This window comes from Pleurodeles waltl, chromosome 10, assembly GCF_031143425.1.
Source record: "Pleurodeles waltl isolate 20211129_DDA chromosome 10, aPleWal1.hap1.20221129, whole genome shotgun sequence".
In the NCBI taxonomy this organism is placed as follows: Eukaryota; Metazoa; Chordata; class Amphibia; order Caudata; family Salamandridae; genus Pleurodeles; species Pleurodeles waltl.
This window is the reverse complement of record NC_090449.1, coordinates 901,079,314-901,098,494: the sequence shown is the minus strand read 5'-3', so window position 1 is coordinate 901,098,494 and position 19,181 is coordinate 901,079,314. Positions and strand designations below refer to the sequence as shown.

The 19,181-nt window shown below is 45.5% G+C and overlaps 1 protein-coding gene across 2 annotated transcripts in view; it reads right to left on the bottom strand.

Moving 5' to 3' along the window:
* The window catches only part of VPS50 (VPS50 subunit of EARP/GARPII complex), an 880,308-nt gene that overhangs the window by 457,541 nt on the left and 403,586 nt on the right, over positions 1-19,181 (bottom strand). For both annotated transcript variants that reach the window (XM_069211661.1, XM_069211662.1), the window contains exon 20: positions 16,688-16,794. In XM_069211661.1, the coding sequence (XP_069067762.1) occupies positions 16,688-16,794 (107 nt within the window). The remainder of the gene's footprint in view (positions 1-16,687; positions 16,795-19,181) is intronic.

Genomic DNA, 19,181 nt, shown 5'->3' with positions numbered 1-19,181 from the left:
CTCCTGACTTTCTCTCATTGGTCATTTTTCCTGTTTTCAGTTCGTACACTTGGGTATTTGGGTTGTCACACTTGTGTTTAATGTACCTTTTCAAAATGGGGCCAACCTTTAACCTAGAGGACCTGCCATTTTACACGCAGGAGGAATTAAAGGGGTTCTGAAGAGAGAGGGGGGGAGAGGGGGGGGAGAGAGAGGGAGAGAGAGAGAGAGAGAGAGATAGAGAGAGAGAGAGAGAGAGAGAGAGAGAGAGAGGGGGGAGAGAGAGAGAGAGGGGGGAGAGAGAGAGAGAGGGTGAGAGAGAGAGAGAGGGAGAGAGAGAGAGAGAGAGAGAGAGAGAGAGAGAGAGAGAGAGAGAGAGAGAGAGAGAGAGAGAGAGAGAGAGAGAGAGAGAACTGCCAGAGAGTGGGGACCTCAGGAGATCTCTGAATTTCTTTGAAAGGTTTGTGACATATACCCAGGGGAAGAGTGTTCTTAGGTGGTACTCAGAGGATTCCGAGTGTAGTAAGGATTCCCAATAGGAGGGCTCGCAGACCTCATCCCTAGTGAGTGGTGAAGACACTGACCAGGAGCTTAAGAATGACCGGGCGGGGACGCCAGCTGACAGGAAAGACCCCAGTGATAGGGAGTCCCTTGCTGGGTCCAGGGTAAGAAACAGGGCTACCTCTCATTCCTTGTTGCCTAAGCAGCTAACAGATAGGCAGGAAGAGAGGGACCTGAAGTTACAGCTAGCGCGTCTGGCAGTGGAGGAGAGAAGGGCTGAGGTAGAAAAAAGACCTTTGAGGGAGAGGATGGCAGAGAGGACCTTTGCCAGAGAAAGACTCACTGTTGAGTGCAGTCTTAAGGGTCTGGACTCGCCAGCGCTGCAGGTGGAGTCCAGTGGTGGCAGCAATGTAAGGTGCAGTAGCAAAGATGATCCTCACATACCCACATATCTGAGACCTAGGTTGCAAGAGAGATTTGACATACGTCAGTTGTTGAAGGAAAATGAGAGTGCTCTGGTAGAGCGCAGGATCCCTGAGAAGGATTAGGGGACTGGCCTAGGGAGCTATATTCCTGTAGAGGGTAGGGATGCCTGGTTCTGGAAGGGAGTGACGGGGAAGAGTATCCCCCTAGGAAGAACGCACTGATTGTGAGGTATGGTTTTGCCCTTGAGGAATACTACCCCCTTGGATATTAGTATTGGTATGTCAGATGATGCCCAATGTGTCATTACAGGCTTGGAGGGATGGGGGATGTACACAGTTGGGAAACCTATACCCGTGTAAATACTTTATTAGATTTGAGTAAGCCTGTGACACGTTTAGGCTAGGCCTGGGACATTTTCTCCAACACGCAAGGCTGGTGGAGCTGGCCAAACAAATGTGGACCGCATACCCCGCTACACCACAGACTTTGCAAACACTAGATGACCTACTGATGTGTGAGGGGGGTAGACATTTGATCACGCAACTATATAAGGCAATGAGAGAGGACACGTCAGGACCGCCAGTCAGGGCACAAGCTACCTAAGAGTTAGATCTGGGATCTCCATTAGAGAATAGTGAGTGGTCCAGCATATGTGCACAAACACACATGGTCTTGTGCAATTCCCGATTTAGGTTAACACATGATAACTTTCTGCACAGAACGTATCTGAACCCCAGGGGACTTCATCGCATCTCTCCAACAAGGCCTGATATATGACCCCATTGCAGTGTGGGAGGGGCAGGCTTTATGCACCTGGCGTGGGAGTGCCAGTTGGTACATGACTTTTGGGTACAGGTATTGACAGACCTCCAGAGGACCATGAACATACCTATAGAACACACACCACTGTAATGTCCATTGGGGCATGTCAAAAGGCCAAAAGATCAAAAATGAGCTACAGAGTCTCATAAATGGCACTGATCTTGGCAAAACGCAGAGGGGCCAGCACTTGGATGGGTCAGCTTGCGCCCGTGATTACAAATTGGCGCAGGGAGCTGGGGAAATGAGTGATAGTCGAAGAGCTCCATATGAAGAAAAACAGACAGGATGAAAGGTTGGGGGATGATGTGATGGCATGGAGGGCATTGTGTGACTCCTTTTGATACCAGGTGCAAGTGCGGAGTCCTCAGAGAGTGATAATGAGTCTGCATTACCAGGTGGTGAGACACTCCAAAGAAGGAATAGGACTGCACCCTCAACGTAATTGGGATATCCCCGATAAGTGGGGTTTTTGTTCTGACGTATGGAGTCAACTAATTGCATGCCTGAAGGAAGATGCATTGTCAAAGGGCCTCAACATGCTATGTGAAGAAATATGTATGCCAGTGCCTCTACTGCTGTTTGTTGCATCTAGAAAATGAAAAATAAAGGTTTAATAAAAAAATAAAAAAAGATGCACACTACAGCAAAGGGCTTGAGTCTGAAGCAAGGGGCCTGCCGTAGTGCAGCCTTCACAGGCATGCAAATGGGCTATTTAAATTTGCAAGACCTATTGGCTTTGACAATGTAGGTTCTGAAATGTAACTGCCCATCAGGTGCAATGCAGATGTATTTTGGGGTGGTCCAAAATTGGAGTGTGCAGAAGGTGGAACATGGAAATGTTGGGACCTTCATTCCCATGAGGAGAAAATACTCCTCATAAGTTGAAAACAAATGTTTTTATAATGCTAGATAAAATTAAATTCAAAACAACAAAGACAACGATGACATTACATACATGTTGAAATGTCTGACCAGTGTATATTTGATAGAAATTACTACAAATATCACTTGATGTCGGTTGAACATCCAGGAACACTTTTACTCTTTGGATGGTACCAACGCAGCTAAACTAGTGCTAACATCGTTTTCTCAAACACTTTCCTGTTTTAATGCCAATATGCTCCTTGTAAGGCATCAGCAATCAGCGAGAATCGATAAAGTGAACAGCATACAGGAATCAAACCTCACTTGAAGAGATTGGCGTATGGATTCAATCTTTGGTTTCCTAACGTACCCGGGGAGAGCTTCAGCTGAGGCAGTAAACTACATGAATATTTAACTGGTTTAAAAATAGCAGCGCTACGCCCCTCGGATGAGCTCCAAACGCAGTGAAATACATTCAGGAGATTCAGTGAACCAACACTGTGAGTAAACATATATATTCTTGCAGATTATTCAAATAGGCATGGTGCACTGGCACACGAGAAACTGGGCTACAGAGTACTACAATGATCTCGCAGATTAACTGACAAATGCACTTTTACAAGGAGTGCAACGCCCTGGAAGACCAGCACGAGAGCTAGGACTGTTAAAGCGAAAGTACACATCAGAGCGATAACGATGCTGCGTTGTGGGAGTGCAGCCAAATGTGGTTCTTTATGCATTAAACAGTAAGAGTTTGAGCTGAAATGCATCTGTATCCGGTCATCTGGTTGCCAATTATTCCTGCTGAAATTTGCTGACACAAATGCAGTGCTAGACTTCTTTCGTGTTCAGTGAATCATATTGTGTCAAAGGAATGAATAAGTGATTTACGGGGAGTAAAGTTAAATGAAAACTCTAATCAATCTGGAACTCCCGCTGCTTTGAGACCGATTTACGCCTACCTACACAGCTCTATACGCAATAAAAAGCTACCGTATTTATCGGCGTATAACACGCACCGGCGTATAACACGCACCTCATTTTAAGAGGACATTTCAGAAAAAAAAACCTTAACATTATATCGGCGTATAACACGCACACATCATTTCCCCACTATTTTCAGGGAGAAAAAGTGCGTGTTATACGCCGATAAATACGGTATTTTGTTTGACTGAAGCAATTCTTAATGCTCGGTTACCAGCCAAGAGGTCTCGTTGGACGCAGAGCCCTACATTTTGCATGGGCTGAATGTTGGAAAATACCAAATGAAAATTTGAAACGACAGCTGGAAGGAACCCATAAAAGATTTTAAAAAAAAAACAATCCTTAAGAATCGCGGTAACTGACTCATCAAATAGAGGCACATATTTTAACCAACTCTGTGAGATTAAGTTATATGAAATAATAGCTATTTCAAATGTGAAAAACAGCTTTATTCACAGATACCACAGACAGAAATAGTAGTCCTTATCCATCATCAATTACGACCAAATGTATTTCTTAGGGAAAATCTGATTTAAAACACTTTATTCATAACACATTTTGGACTCCTCCCTAAAACAACACATATTCACAATCTGGAACGTAATACACTATAACATAGGCACTCGCAAAATATTTCCCAGGGGCCAAAACGTTTGATGCGACTGAGGGCTGCGTCGATGCAGCGGTGGCAGTCGGGGCGGGAGTGTTTGCCGGTAAAATGGGTGTAGGGAAGTGAAGCATATACCTCTAGTGGACGAACTGCACAATGAGAAAACAGAAAATCTGGGATTAATCCCGGTTTCCTCATTTTACCAAACTGTGTGACCCTAGGCAATTGTTTTATTTCTCTTTGCATCCCTTTTCTTCATTACCGTATATAAAAGGATCTTGAAATATATGAATGCATGATACATGCAGTGCAACATCCTTTTCTGTGTGTGAATTAATAACGTGTAGTGTTGTTCATGTATAATAGGAATCCAGTCCACCCAAAGAGTGCACCTAACAACTGACTTGCCACTTGTTTCACTGCTGGTAAAGTTGTAGGGGTGGGGGGATAAACGTTTATAAATTTGTTATAAAACTATCACTTTAAAAAAAGACTTCACAATGTGCTGATATAATCTAATGTACTAAGGTGAAACGGTTCTGCATATTGATGAAATACACTTTTTGAATTCTGAAGAAACTATCATATTTTTACAGGTTTGCTGCAAGATGTCTTGAAAAATTAAGGTGTTTCTAAAGTTAAACGGTGCAGGGCTCCCTAGTGTTTTTTGAACATCAAGTAGCCTTTAAATAAAAGCTTGCCTGTTTATTTATCCTTTTAACGTTTAGTGCAGAGTCGAGTAAATAGCAGTCCAGTGCTGCTGCTGACCTGGGCCCGCATGTAAAGGTTAGGAGGGAAACATGGAGCCCCTGGGGCGTGCTTTGGGTATCAATGCTCTATAACAAGGCACAAATACATACCTACTGCATAGTGGTTGAAGGAAAAGGAGATTCAACCGCCGTCTGAGTGTATCAGAAGAAGTTGTAAGCCCTTGAGGGTCAGTCATCAAACGAAAGTGCATAAGCAGCGTTGAGAAAGCCAGTACAGCAGAGGTGTCAGTACCATAACACTTAGAAAACTGAGAAAACACAGAAAGAGTAATGCGTACATACCAAGTGGCGATAGAATTAGTGGTGTTGCAACAACCCCAGACCGAAAGAACAGGTGACAAAAATGTATTTTAAGAGGTTAAGAATTACAGTACTTTTTCTGTGCTTAGAGTAAGCCCAGAAAACCATGCTTACTTTTTTTTTTTTTTTACTCATGATAACCTATACTTACATTGTAAGACTACAATGTGTGGATCTAATTACAGTACTGATGAGTGTTGGACCTGACCTTTTTAACAGGGTCATCTCCAAGAGTTTTGCCTTCCTCCTGCTATTTTGTCTGACCTCTTTTTGTTGGCTTTAGGACTCTGAGCACATTATCACTGCTGATCAGTGCTAAAGTGCATGTGCTTTTCCTTCTAAATTTGGTATGATTGGCTTACACCTAATTGGCACATTTAATTTACCTGTAAGTCCTTTGTATAGTGGTATCTCTACACCCAGGGCCTGTAAATTAAATGCTACTAGTGGGCCTGCAGCGCAGCTTGCACCACCCACAGAAGTAGCCTTTCAAACCTTTCTCAGGCCTGCTACTGCAGGGCCTGCATGCACAGTTCACTGCCACAGGGACCTAGCATCTAAGTTTACTTGCCAGGCCTGGAACTCCTCCTTTTAACACATAAAAGTCACCCCTAAGGTAGGCCCTAGCTAGCCCTATGGGCAGCGTGCTATGTATGTAAAAGGTAGGACATATGTCTTTATGTACTATATGTCCTGGTAGTGACAAACAGCCTGTTTGGTTTCTCACTACTGTTGGTGCTGCCTCCCTCATAAGATTGCATTGGAAATGCCCTAACATATGTCTAAGTGGTATTATCTAATCTAGTGGGGGGGGTCACGTAGGCATGCTTGGTATGGTTGTAATGGTAGTGAGAAATGCTGCTTACTGGTGTAGGTGGATTTTATTATTACCATTATAGAAATGCCACATTAAGAAAGTGGGAATTTCTCTGTGCTTACGACTCTGGAGTTTTAAAGCTGGACTCCAATCCACGTCGGGGGCAGAGTGACAGCTGGGCTTTGTGAATATCTTTCAGACAGCCTGTACACGGGGAGGGTGGAGGTGTTACAAGAGTGCATCTACATATTGAATGGTCGTCCTGGGCTGGGAGAGGGAGAGGCAGGGCACACCTGCCTTTGTAAAGGATGTGCCCTGTCCTTGCACAAAGGACTCATTTACCTCCCACTTATGTCTGGAGCCAGGGCTGGAGGAGAAAGGGGACACTCCTGGATCCGGTTAGTACTGCTTGGAACTTCTTCTCCCCCTTTTGTGGAGGCTGCGCAAAATGAGTATAAGTACAGGGAGTCTTCCCACACATTTTTTAGACACTAATGGACAAATGAACTGCTGCTGGAAGGACTCGCCAGGGAACGCCTTGGGACTGCTGCTGTTGTGTGCCCTGTGACCTGTTAGGTCACTGAGAGGGACTGCGACTGCCTGTGAACTCTTGTGCTGGCCTAATTGCTTGAGTCCTGCAGCTTTGTGCCTGCAATGCGGTCTCCAAGGGCTGGGTAGTGTGCCCCCTTCACTGCTGCTGCGATAGTCAAGTCTGAAGAGCGCTTTGCCATTTCTTCTACCCAGCGTGAAGAAAGCGCTGTGGTTCACGTGCCAGAATGCTTCAGTATAATTTTGTTAGCCCCAGCGCGTGAGAAGCACTTTTGGGGCATCTGTCCCTGGGTGCAGGAAAAGCACCCAGTGTCCTGGTAGCTGCACCTCCCACACCCCACAAGAAGCTGTGGAGCTAGAACGGTAGAGCAAGCACTTTGTCATGCCTCAGAGGCACCAGCAGGAACTGATTTGTGAGGGATCACCGCCGTGACCCAGGCGGGTCCAGAGGGGCTTCCGCACAGCCAAGGACCAATGAGAAGGAGTGAGGAGGACCCCTGCCGGTTGGTCAGGAAAGAGAAAATCCCTGGTGACCAGGGTGCTGTCCTGTGAGTCTGAGGGCATCAGACTCGGAGGAGGTCCAAGAGTCTCCCGGCGTACTACCTCCAGGAAGCACTCGGAGGGAGGAAGCAGTCACACAGCGCACACATGGGAGGCTGCTGGGCCGTCTTTTTTCTCCCCTGAGAGTGGGGAAACTGGGGCCGTCCCATCCTTCAAGGACAGAGCATGGGGGCCGAGCCCAATCTCCTGCAGGAGCCGTAAGTGTGGGTCCCCCCCGAGACAGGACCCTCTTTCTTTTGGTAGCATACGTAGCAGGCCAGCGTGGCAAACGTCGACAGAGATCCCCGGCCATGCCAGCACTAGCTTTGCATCGCTGCATGTGCAGTACTCAGAGCGCAGGTTCTCCTAGATTGGGATACATGCATCCTGTTTGCCCTTATGTAACATGTCGTACTTGCCAGTTCTGAGGGACGTATCTAAATTCTCAGGGTCTGCAGTATGAGGACAATGTAGGGTGGATTTATGACTTGCAGTTGGGAATGTTTCATTGTGTGTGTGCATTCATAATCATATCTTGGCATTCATGACAATGTGTTTATGAGGATGTGTACCAGATGTGAATGTTTCATTGCTATTTGCATTCAGGATAGTGTCTGGGCACCTCTCATAATGTGTTTATTGCGCATTCCTGGCAATAATGATGACCTGACTACTGCTTGTGTTGCATAATAACCAGTAACCCATATGCTTTATTACTACTGCGTGCTTCTACATAGTACTAGTAACTTGTGTGATAGTCTGATAACTACTTGAGTAGCAGGGTATTACTGATACATGTTGTGTTTGGTCTAATGATGTTTTGTGCAATCAGTTTATCTTTATATATCTTAGTGTTGTTTCCTTTCTGGTGTATTTATTGTGTCACGTGTGTTGTGCAATCGCTTTACACATTGCCTCTGGGATAAGCCTGACTACTTGTGCCAAGCTACCAAGGGGGTGAGAGCAGGGATTATTTGAGCTGTATAACTCCCTCTTCCTGACTAGAGTGCTGGGTTCTGCCTGGCTTAGGTGCATACCCTAGCCAACCAGAAACCCGTTTCTAACATTGAGATTCAGAAACAGGAGAACAGAGAGGATATGTTAAAACTTTCCCAGCACACACTAATGTGAAAATTACCAAGGTACTTGGAATCACTAACGCTCTTTCTGGGGGACAGTCAATTTAATCGTAGATTCCTCTTTTAGGATTATGCCTCAGGTGCCAGACTGGAACCAGAGGATTTTGTAGAAGTACTCCAGCATACCAGTAGGTAGCATTGTGCTGTTCAGCACTGACTCAACATCGCCCCAGAAGTGACAGAGTGGAGCCACATGCAAGAGACACCTCTGCGCGCGGACATCAGTTTCTAGATTTTTGTCCTTTTCCGTAATCTCTGACACAAAGCGTGAACAATCATTGATAACAGTGTGCTGAGTATTAACTTGAGACCTTTTTAGAAGCTATAAAGTCCATAGACTGAGGTTGTAGGAGGGCAGTGAGTAATCTGACGTTAGATAGAGTATTCACCAGAAAGAACATTACTGAAGGTAAGTACCTTATTATTCTGATGGATGCTTCTAAACAGATTCCCCACCTTAGAATAGACGGGAGTGGGCTCAGACCATACAGTCTTGTAGAACAGGGTCCTTTCTGCTTGATCTGGCTGTCAGGACAGTAGTGCTTCATGAACATATCCACCAATGCTCACATCACAGCCTGGCAGATCTAAGGGACAGGCATCCCCCGCACCAACGTAACAGTGGAGGCCTTGACCCTGGAGAAAGGGGCTCCCAGACCTTCCAGGGGCTGCATCATAGCCAGTGCATAGCAGATCTTGATGCAGAAAAACATCCAACTCGGCAAGATCCTCTCCTGTCCAGCCTTCTTTTTCTTTGCTCCAGAGAATGACAAAAAGTTGATTGCCTAATCTATGGTACTTGCTATGATCAATATAGAAACTCAATGCCCATTTGGGGTCCAGTGGATGGAGCCTCTCCTCGTTTGAAAAGTGAGCGGGAGCAAAGATCGCGGGTAGAATGACAGCCCAACGTGGAAATGAGTTAGAGCTGTAGATAAAAAAGCTGTCTGAGTCCTCAGCACAAGTTTGTCTGGAAGAATGTGGTGTAGGGTGCAGTAGCACTGAAAGTATCTGCAGAACACTCATTCATCAAGCTAATGTACTCATTATGAGTAACACAGTCTTCAAGGACAAAGGAGGTAGCATGGCGCTCTGCATGGTATCAGAAGGAGTGCAAATGAGGAATGTCAAGACCATGTTAAGGTCTCACTGAAGAATCACAAACGATTTGGGAAAAAACGTGTGGCAAATCTTTAACGAACCTCGTCAAAACAGGTGATCTGAACAAGGACGGCAGGTCCAGCTACCATAGAAAGTCCAAAAGAGCTGACAAATAACCTTTTACGGTGTCTAATCAAGGACTTGCTGGGTTAAAGACAAAACAAACAAATGTACATCAGACAGCGTCACTTTTAAGGCGTCTATATGTCGTGCACCACACCAGTCTCCAAATTTGTTCCAGTGCCCAGCATAAATGGGTTATGCAGAAGAGCATCTGGCATTGAGGAGGACATCTACCATTTCAGGTATGAAATCCTAAGCAATCAATAATGACCACTCAATCACCATGCATGGAGGTGTAAATTGCAGAGATTCAGGCGCAGGACCCTGCGAGCTACTGAGACAGGAGGTCCGCCCGAAGTGCTACCCTAATCAGAGGACAGATGCTCATGCTCAAGATTTCAGCTACCAGTCTCTTGGCCCAACCTGAGTGCTCTAAAGGAAACTTCACCACACCACATTCTTGCCACTGCACTTTGTTGACTGTGGTGGAAAGTTATACCCCAGGCTCTTCCCCCAGGAGATAAAACACTCTGTGTCATTTTGGCATTTAGATGTCACCTGTGGTCTGCCAGACAAAGTCTGCTCAGTTTGCCCACTCTGGCATTCAGGGACCCTGCTAGGTGTATCACAATCAGGAATATGTCCTGGCGCTCTGGCACCATTTGGAGATGCAATGCCTCCAAGCCTAGGATCAAGGACCCCAAGATGCCATGACTGTTGCAATACCTCATAGTGGTGGTGTTATCAGCACCATTCTTCCCCTTAAAAGATATCAGGAAGACCTTCAGGGCCACATGAATGGCCCATAGCTTCAGAAGTATGATGTGGAGCCAGTCCTCCCTTTGTACCAGAAGCCTCTGGTCTCCACTTCTCCCAGACAATTCCCCCCTCAACCCAGGTGTGAGGTGTCCATTACCTGTCCGCTCTGGGTGGGGAAGGGAGAGTGGTCTGCCACAGGACAGACTGACAGGTCAGCCACCAGTGCAGATCAAAAGCAGTCTCCTCCAAGACCTCAATAGTGTCGGAATGGGAGCTTTGTTGCTGGGTCTAATGGGATTTCAAGTTCCACAGCACAGTTAGCCTGCACCACCTGTCATAGTTGACAAAGAGGATGCATGAGGGCAAGAAGCCTCAGAGTCACCCTCTCCTGGACAGCCTCTCCATATTATAGCCCAAATGTCTTGAACTCACTGTGCTGGAGGAAAAGTCGTGATCTCCACCGTGTTCTGAATCACACCAGTGAATGGAAGCCTTTGTGATGGAATCAAGTGGAATTTTGGTACGTTTATGGTAAACCCCAACAGTGTTAGGAGTTTCACCTTCATCGTAAGTGGTCCATGACAGGTTTTGGAGAGTCCAGCTTCAGCAGCCATCTTTTGAGCTACTGTAATACAGTAACTTCCGGACAGCGAAAGATGGACAGAAACCACTGCTATCACTTTTGTGAACTTTCAGGGGCACAAGTGAGGCCGATGGGTATCACGACAAACTGGAACTATTCCTAGGCTACTTGAATTATACATGATGCCTGTAGGACTGCAGGACGGGTAAATTAAAATAAATGTCCTTCAAGTCCTAGTGTGGCATCCCGCCTCCCAGTACCAGAGCTTAAGGGATGTGAGGCAGCATGAGCATTTTGAATGTGTCTGTCCACAGGAAGGGATTCAGAGGTTGGAGGTCTAAGACAGGCCTGAGGCCCCCATGCTTTTTTGGGTTTGGGAAGCAGCAGGAATAACGTCTAACTTTCTCTACCTGCAGCACCCTCTCCTGGCACCTTTGGAATGTAAAAGACATACCTCCTGTAGGAAGATGGCCAGATGTTACTCTGAAATGTGTTCTGTGTAGGAGGGATATTAGATGAGGAGGAGACCAACAGTAGGGCACAGCCTTTTTGAATAATTTTCAAGACCCATCTCTCGGCCGTGATGGATTGCCGACCTGGGAAGGAGTACTAGATTCCACCTGCCACTGGTTGGGCTTGAGCCACTGAAGGAAAATGAAAGCAGTTTGATTGTTGTTGTAGCATGTTAAGAGGAGTTAAAGGTCCAATCTTCCTCATGTTGGCCTTCACAGTGTCTGCTGGATCCAAGTCCGTGGATCTGAAAGGATTGGGTCGTCTGCTGAATCATTGGCTGGGAAGTCTGTTTCTGTCTACACCCCAGCCATTTGAAACAGCCCCCACATTCCTGGATTTGGTGTGATAATTGTTTTGCAAGGGTCAACAGCCCCACAGAACTCACAGTAGCTCTGCTGTCTTTAAATCACCCCAAAGCGGACTCCACTTTCTTCCTGAAAAGGCAAGACCTACCAAAGGGCATGTATATTAGTGAATTCTACACATCACTGGAGAATCCAGTGGACCTCATCCAGACATATCTACAAAGGTCAGCACTGGTACCACCTGCCCAGCCATCTGAGACTATGTTAACCAAACTGACAAAAATAATATACTTAGTCGTGTCCTGCCAGTCATCGAACGTCTGAGTCAGAGAGACTCAAAGACACTCAAAGACTCCTGGTAAGATCTCGCTGGCCATGTACCAAATGGCATGTGTGTACCAGTCCAAAAGACAGCCTGCATTTACAGATCACAATACCAGGCTGGCAGAGGAAAACATGTTAGCCAAAATGGAGCGAAAAGAGTTCTGCCTATTTAATCCGCCTGGAATTTTCACATTTGGATCACCCGGTTTTGGACTTTTTAGTGTGGGTAAGCCACACACCTGGTGCCTTAGCCATTGTAATCATACCATAAATGGACTCAGTGTGTTTACCGCCAGTGTACGTCTTTTAGGATAAGGCTGCTGTGTCGCAACAACAGAAAGAAACACTTGGCTAGTTACATGTAAACACATATGCACACATTTATACACCCATGAGGGCTGCGCAAGTGAGACTACAGATTTGCATAGCCCTGTAACTATGCACCGGTTGCCTGTTGCAGAGGGGACTCTTGAGGGTTAGTTATTGACCTGCAGAGGCCTTATAATGTTAGTAGACAATCATCGGGAAAGTCAGTGTGGTTTTCTGTTTTGTCTGCAGTGAAACTTTATTATACAAACTGGTGGAAATCTGACAGAGAGCAGTTTTGCTTCCCTCTGTCCTATGAAGTCCAGCGAAATATCAGACTGGGGTGAAAAGCGCCCTCCTGGGTCAAATATGCAAATCCCAAACTGATTTGTTGTCCAGAATTTTCATATTTCTCAGGCTCAGCTCAGGATCAGAGTATAGGCCTTTTGTCACTCTGCTGGGCCAAATTAATTACATTCCTCTTGAGCAGCAGGAGCAAAGGCCTTGCCACACAAAGAAGGCAATTAACAGTGCTTCACTCAGCTCCGTGAGGAGAAAGAATATCTGCATCCGTCAACTAGCTGTCACACTCTATCACAGTTGGGACAGACCAGGCCTAGTGAACAAAGTAAAGAGCCCAGACCTCTGGAGCCAACACAGGAGGGGGCTCCTCTTTGAAGTTTTGGTGGGAAAGGCCCTGTCAGTGATGTCGTTGAGGGGCGGAGATGAGGCACCCAGAGGCGATGTGACCACTGACTTCTGGATGGAGCCATCTTGAATTGTCTCAGCATGCTGGACAGGGGTGGAGTGGTGATGTGACACCCTAGGATTTGTCGGGGTTGTCTGGCTTCTAGAACTTTGCATCCCCACTTAAAAACTCTTGTACAAGGATGAGAGTGTGCTTTTTATTGGAGCTGGACACTGGGACTGGACAGCAACGTCACTACAGACAACTAGAAGGACAAACCCCAATTCCCTCATGGACTAAGGGCTTTGCCTACAGTTAATCCCAGAACCAGTGGGTCTCTCGCCAGGACCAAGGAAGCTGGTTCCCCTTACCCTCCTAAGGACCAGTTCGGAGAAAAACCGGAATCTAGATCCACACAGGAGGAGAGAAGTACAAGAGGACAAGAGAAAGGAAGAGAGGCTAGCACAGGGAGTCAGTGGAACCAGCTCCTTCCAAAGTATGCCAACTCGGGGGCCAAGAGGCTCGTGGAAAAGGCTCCGGGGGCGAGAGCTTGGAATCAGGAGCAGAATGAGCCGAAGATCATGCACAACATCCCAGTGGGGTCGAGATACAAAAGGAAAAATATTTGACCTTTGACTCCTCAACCGAGAAATAGAGCGAGTGGAGTATCACAGCAAAGTCAATAAAAGTCCCCGGAGTTCACCAGTGCCTGGGTGTTGATGCGCGGTTCATTAATATTAGGGGCGTCAATGGTGGTTTTTGCAAAATGGGGGCCCAGAACTCCATCTCAATGCCCTCACCACAACGAGAACTGGGGGAGCACAGCTGTGCACCTCCAATGAAGGAGTAAAGGGGCTCAGGACCCCATCTCCGGGCCCTCAACTCCACAATGACCAGCAATACAACATCGCTCTCCCTCTTACAAATAGAAGAGGAGCCAGGGACCCCATCTTTGGGCCCCCATGAGGAGGATTGGTGGAGTGCTGCTGTGACCTCCGATCAAAGAGCAAAGGGGCCTGGGACCCCATCACCAGGGCCCTAAACACAGGCGTGCTTCCGTTTAACTGTGGTGGGCTCGTCCCCACTCCCCAGCCCATGTCTCGCTGAATAGGGTGCCCAACACATTGCACACCCTGACCGTATAGAGCAGACAGGAGAGAAGCATGCTGTCGGCTCACACACTAGCAATCCAGGATTCCTGCCAGGGATGATCTCCTCAAGCTCCCCCCCCCCCCCCCCCCAACAAAAGAGGTCATGCAGGGTGCCCCGGTGGGACCGGGCACACCCAACGAAAATAGAAAAATAAAAGGAAGACGCAGAGCGGGAGACCAGCGCACCAAAGACAATAAGAAAGCAGCTGCAGCAACCCCCCTCCAAAGAAAATTAAACAGTAACCCTGAGTTTTGAGGGTCCATAAAATTATGAATCCCCTCCGCCCCCAACCTTTTTAGATGACAGCTGAACATTTCTGATGCTGGAACATTTTTTTCTTCAGCCTGGGAGTGTAGCAACCTCTTTTGGTTGGTGTTATGGATGCATGTTTGTGGCCCAAGTTGGTCAAAGAAAGACAAAGACACATGTTTTGGGATGTGTACAATGCTCTGTTTAAATGTGTTGTTATTGCTGACTAATGATATTTCATGAAAGATTGCAGATTATTGTATTATTTCATTAATTATGAGGCTTGCAGTTGGAGAACTGTTACTGAAGTCAGTGACAGAGCAACTTGTTATAAAGTGATTCTAGACCTAAAGCGAGATAACCTTGATAAGGCCCATAGGCCTGCTTGATGTAAACTGACCCCTCTCTACATTGTAACGTGCTATACTGTATGAGAGGGGGGACTGTGATTTTTGGGGTCATGACCATGAAGGGGTCAAATGTAATGTCAAAGGCATTTTCACTAGCCTTATGTATACGTTGTAAATTACTGAGTAGTATTAAGTAGTGTGTGTGTAATAAATGTACTTTTCTATTTCTAAAGAAAAAGCTCAGACTGGAAAATTATTTTAGTATTGTTGCATGCCAGTGAATGGTAATTACTAGCCCACACCACCTTCAATGACTAGGTCTTGGACTGCTCTCCTTCGCTACCCTGAGGGAATCAAGCGCTACAATGGGGTGTTTGGTTCCGGGTGCAGGGTGACTGTGGACCCATTACTTGTGCACAACTAATGGCCCAGTTTCTTACACAAAAGTATCAATTCTTTTAGATTATCTATCTGGAGGACTGGTTTAAAACGACTTAGGGTTCACCTTACTTTTCGGGAATACAAATGAGGTCTGGAGCCGGAGGTCTGGCAACTAACTAGCGAGTGTCCTGACCAATTAAAATCTTTTTCGTTTTCTAATCCAGAATATCTGCCAGTTTTTTGAAAACGGAACCTTCTGAAGAGTCTGACCTTGGTGATGAGGGAGGCTATGGAGTGGGGTTCGAAGCCGGTTGTTGAGGACCTTTCAGTGTTGAGTTGGCTCCTAGCCCAGTCTCTCAGCTTCTTGGGGCTGATGCAAATCAGGGAGAGGCTTTTTGGGGCCTTGGTGCAGAATGGACATCAAAATGTGATGTGGTATTTTGCATTAGGTAGGACCTTGCTTAGTGCTGATCCAACCTATCAGGTCCTTGCTGTTCTAGCTGGAGGTACGGGATCTGAAGGTTTATGCCATTTTCAGCTCAAACACGGAGCCTGATGCAAGACTCCCGTAGGACTGGTGCTCTGCCTAATTTGATGTGCGCTTAGGGGGCTGGAGACTCACCTTGAAATTTAGTAGGTGTAATGTGGCATTGCTTTAGTTTTCAGCCCCACAGATGCATTGTCCTCTGCCAGCTGCTTGAGGAACTCTTCCTCTATGTTGGAAAACTCGGATAACATGGGCTCTGGATCTTCTCCTGTTTGGTTTGCTGGAATTCCCTAAGGACTGGCCACTTCTTAGTTGGTGCCAGACTCATCTTATATTTCCAACAAGGACAGCCTCTTGTAGTATACCCACCGTCTTTTTCTCTGATATCTGAAAGTGTTCTTCAGCAGAAGGTAAGGCAGTTTTCGCAGGATTACTTAAGATGTTCTGGGGAGATACAGAGGTTACCTTGTGGTGGTCGCTTTAAGGCTATTTAGTGCTGCAAAAGTGGAAGGGAGTCCTGCTACATCATGCTGCTGTAGGTACATTCTATAAAGAGCCTTGGCAAGGATTTGAGAAAAATAGCAGCCCAATGCCACATGTGCACAGGTGCCCTAAAGGTTGACCATTGGATCCAAGTTCCGGCAGTGCAAGAAGAAGGTATCATTGATGAAATGTTCTCTTTTTGGTACAGGGATCGAAATATTATGCTCACAGTTGCTGCATTACCTTACCAAATTGAATCACTGTTCAAACAGATGATTGCTTTCAAAATTATGGCCTGCATTCCCATTAAGTGGACCACGTCTATCTTCTCAAAAACATTCGCACAATGCACATCATTCTGTTCTAATACTCAGTCATGCGACAGGTGGGTTAAAATACAGCGTGTAATTCATAATTCACATGTCCATCAGCAGCGATGCATTGCTTAATGGAATAATTTACTCATTCAAAAAGTAAATGGACAACGACTTCAATTCTTGCAAGGATGCTTCTTTTATGTTTTACTAAATTTATGAAGGTTTCAGAACTCCAAAGGACCAATAATTGCCAAATGATACTCACCAACAAGTCGTATTACATTGAGGGTAGTGTTGGTTAGGATGGGTGCATTCACCCTGTTCAGGCTGTAGTCTGACCTTTTCCTGCTTCTTAAAGTTTCACGAGACATGCTTAATAAAAAGAAACAAACATTTAGTTACTCGAGGTTGTGTAATAGCAATTGGCAAAGTGGAAACCTATTTCCTAGTGACGAGGCACATCACATGAGAGCAGAAAAACCAGAGAACTATTACTTATATTATTTTTTCTAAAAGAAACGGTTAGTCCTTGTTCTAAGCAATATAAAGCTGAACCACAGCCATGACTGTGGACACACCGTACCACTAGAAAATCTCTATTGCAAAAGTACGTCGAGATGTTAGGTAGGTCAGAGAAGTTGTTATCCTCAAATCAGGAGGACATGTGTCCCTGAGAGAAGTTTAAAACAGCATTTCAAAGTAAAGTCAATAGGAAGAGAACAGACTCAGAAAGTGAGTTCTAGAGCGGAGTTTAGAAAAAAAACTATCAAGGTTTATTACAAAAATTCGAAGGTACAATACAGAAATAGTGAAAAGCAGATGCAGCAATAGTATCATTTAAATGCATAAAAGCATGCCATGAAATCTCTTAGTAAATAAGAACAATGCAAAATAATACATTAGACAACATTAGAAACAGATTAAGTCTCAAATGCGCAGCAAAATCAGTAAAAATAAAATCGGACAGCATCCATAGGGGTCAGGAAAAGTCATCTGGCTCACTCCCAAATTAGACACAAATACTCTGCTCCAGGGCTTTCGCCTCCGTTTTCATATGAACAGCTCTAGAGCAGTTTCTAGTAGACACTCTACCTGGCTGACGCTGATCCCAGTACACCAACACTGGAGCTACTTCAACTCTCCCAGCTGTCTGCACACATTGGGTGCATGTGGGGCAAAATGCCCTTCATGTCCAGGGTGCCTCACAGGAGCAACTTGCTCATGACCCAGAAAGCCCCATCCTATAATGTTTGACAAATGGTTCCCATCGTAAATCCCTTTCCATTGCTTGTGTCACAGAATTTACAATGAAAAACTCCATACTATTGCATCAGTGTGTTCACAATGTAAAATATCCTACTGTATTTCTCAAAGGGCTATACCTTCCAAAGGCCATTCCTACAATACTGTGTCTGTGTTACCAATAGCTCTTATAGATATGAGCAATGGCATCACTTCATATGCGGACAACACAACTGCTCCTCAATCTAAAACCAAAACCCAAGATGATCAGTAAAGGTGAAGAGCCACAGACCTCCTTTTACTACTTTTTAGGTTGTTGTGATTGCATAAGCACTGATAAAGAACTAAAGCTGTCACTAGACAGACTTAAAAAGTAGGACTTTGGGTCACTTTAAATGGAAATCCTAATCAAGGGAACCCAGGGTGAAATCCAGAATATCTGTTTACCAGATTCTTCATGGCCAATCTGATGAGTACATTCCTTTCATCTTTGAGGAATACTATGTTTCCTCAGAACCAGACAAACAATGTGGAAACAAATAATGAATGCTTAAGTTCGAGTCTACTTAAAACACCGCCCCACAAAGTACTCCCGGTTAAAAAGCGTCTCAAACAAACCCTGATGACCTGTACAACACATCATTCCATTGCGGGATGATGAACTACCGAGGTCAATCAAACCACTCAAATCTTATGGACATTTATATGAAACTTATTTTAAATGGGCAACAAATGATGATGAGCAACCAAAGATGACATTTTCTATACAGGATGGTCATGCTTTTAAACATTGTGGCCTGAAACCAAAACTGGCAAAAACAGTCTCCCAGGAGCAGACTGTCCTCCAGGAAGAAACACTGACTCTCAGTGCATAACCGTTAGGATGTCAGAAATAGATTAAAGATGTCTTGGCGGCAGTGACACCTCCCTGAAGAAGGGCGAGCTCTCAAAAATGTCATGTGTATAGGGGCAAGCAATCTTTTTGGGCCACCTGCCTGTCCAGTGTTAAGACACAAAATGATTTCAGTCACAAAATCATAATTGGATCTCGGAGTGCCCTTTACTAAAAAGAAGCAAAGGTTATGTTTTTCGGTTGGCTGCAGAAAGAAATGTGTGCACATTTGTCTTAGTTTTTTTGCAGCAAAATAAATGTCTGGTGACACCACTGCCCTCGCTTCAGGAATGTCAGCAATACAGTGTCAGGGAAAACAACCTTACCTCCATCTTGTGCATCAAGTCAGGCTTGGGGGATCCAAATGAATCCCACAGGCCTCCATTACTCTGGCTCACTCCTACACACTATGTAGGTACCACGCAGGCCACATACACAAACATGCACAAGATAATTTGGAATCTTAGCATTAGGATCTGGGTTAGCACCCAGAAGCAGAATTTTGCACGAGTGGGCCAACAGGCCTCCATGACAGTGACACAGAAAAAAGAGGCTGGTCACACCTAAGGATTCACATAACACACAATGCTGCCACCACCGCTTAAAGTACTCAATCCATGAAAGG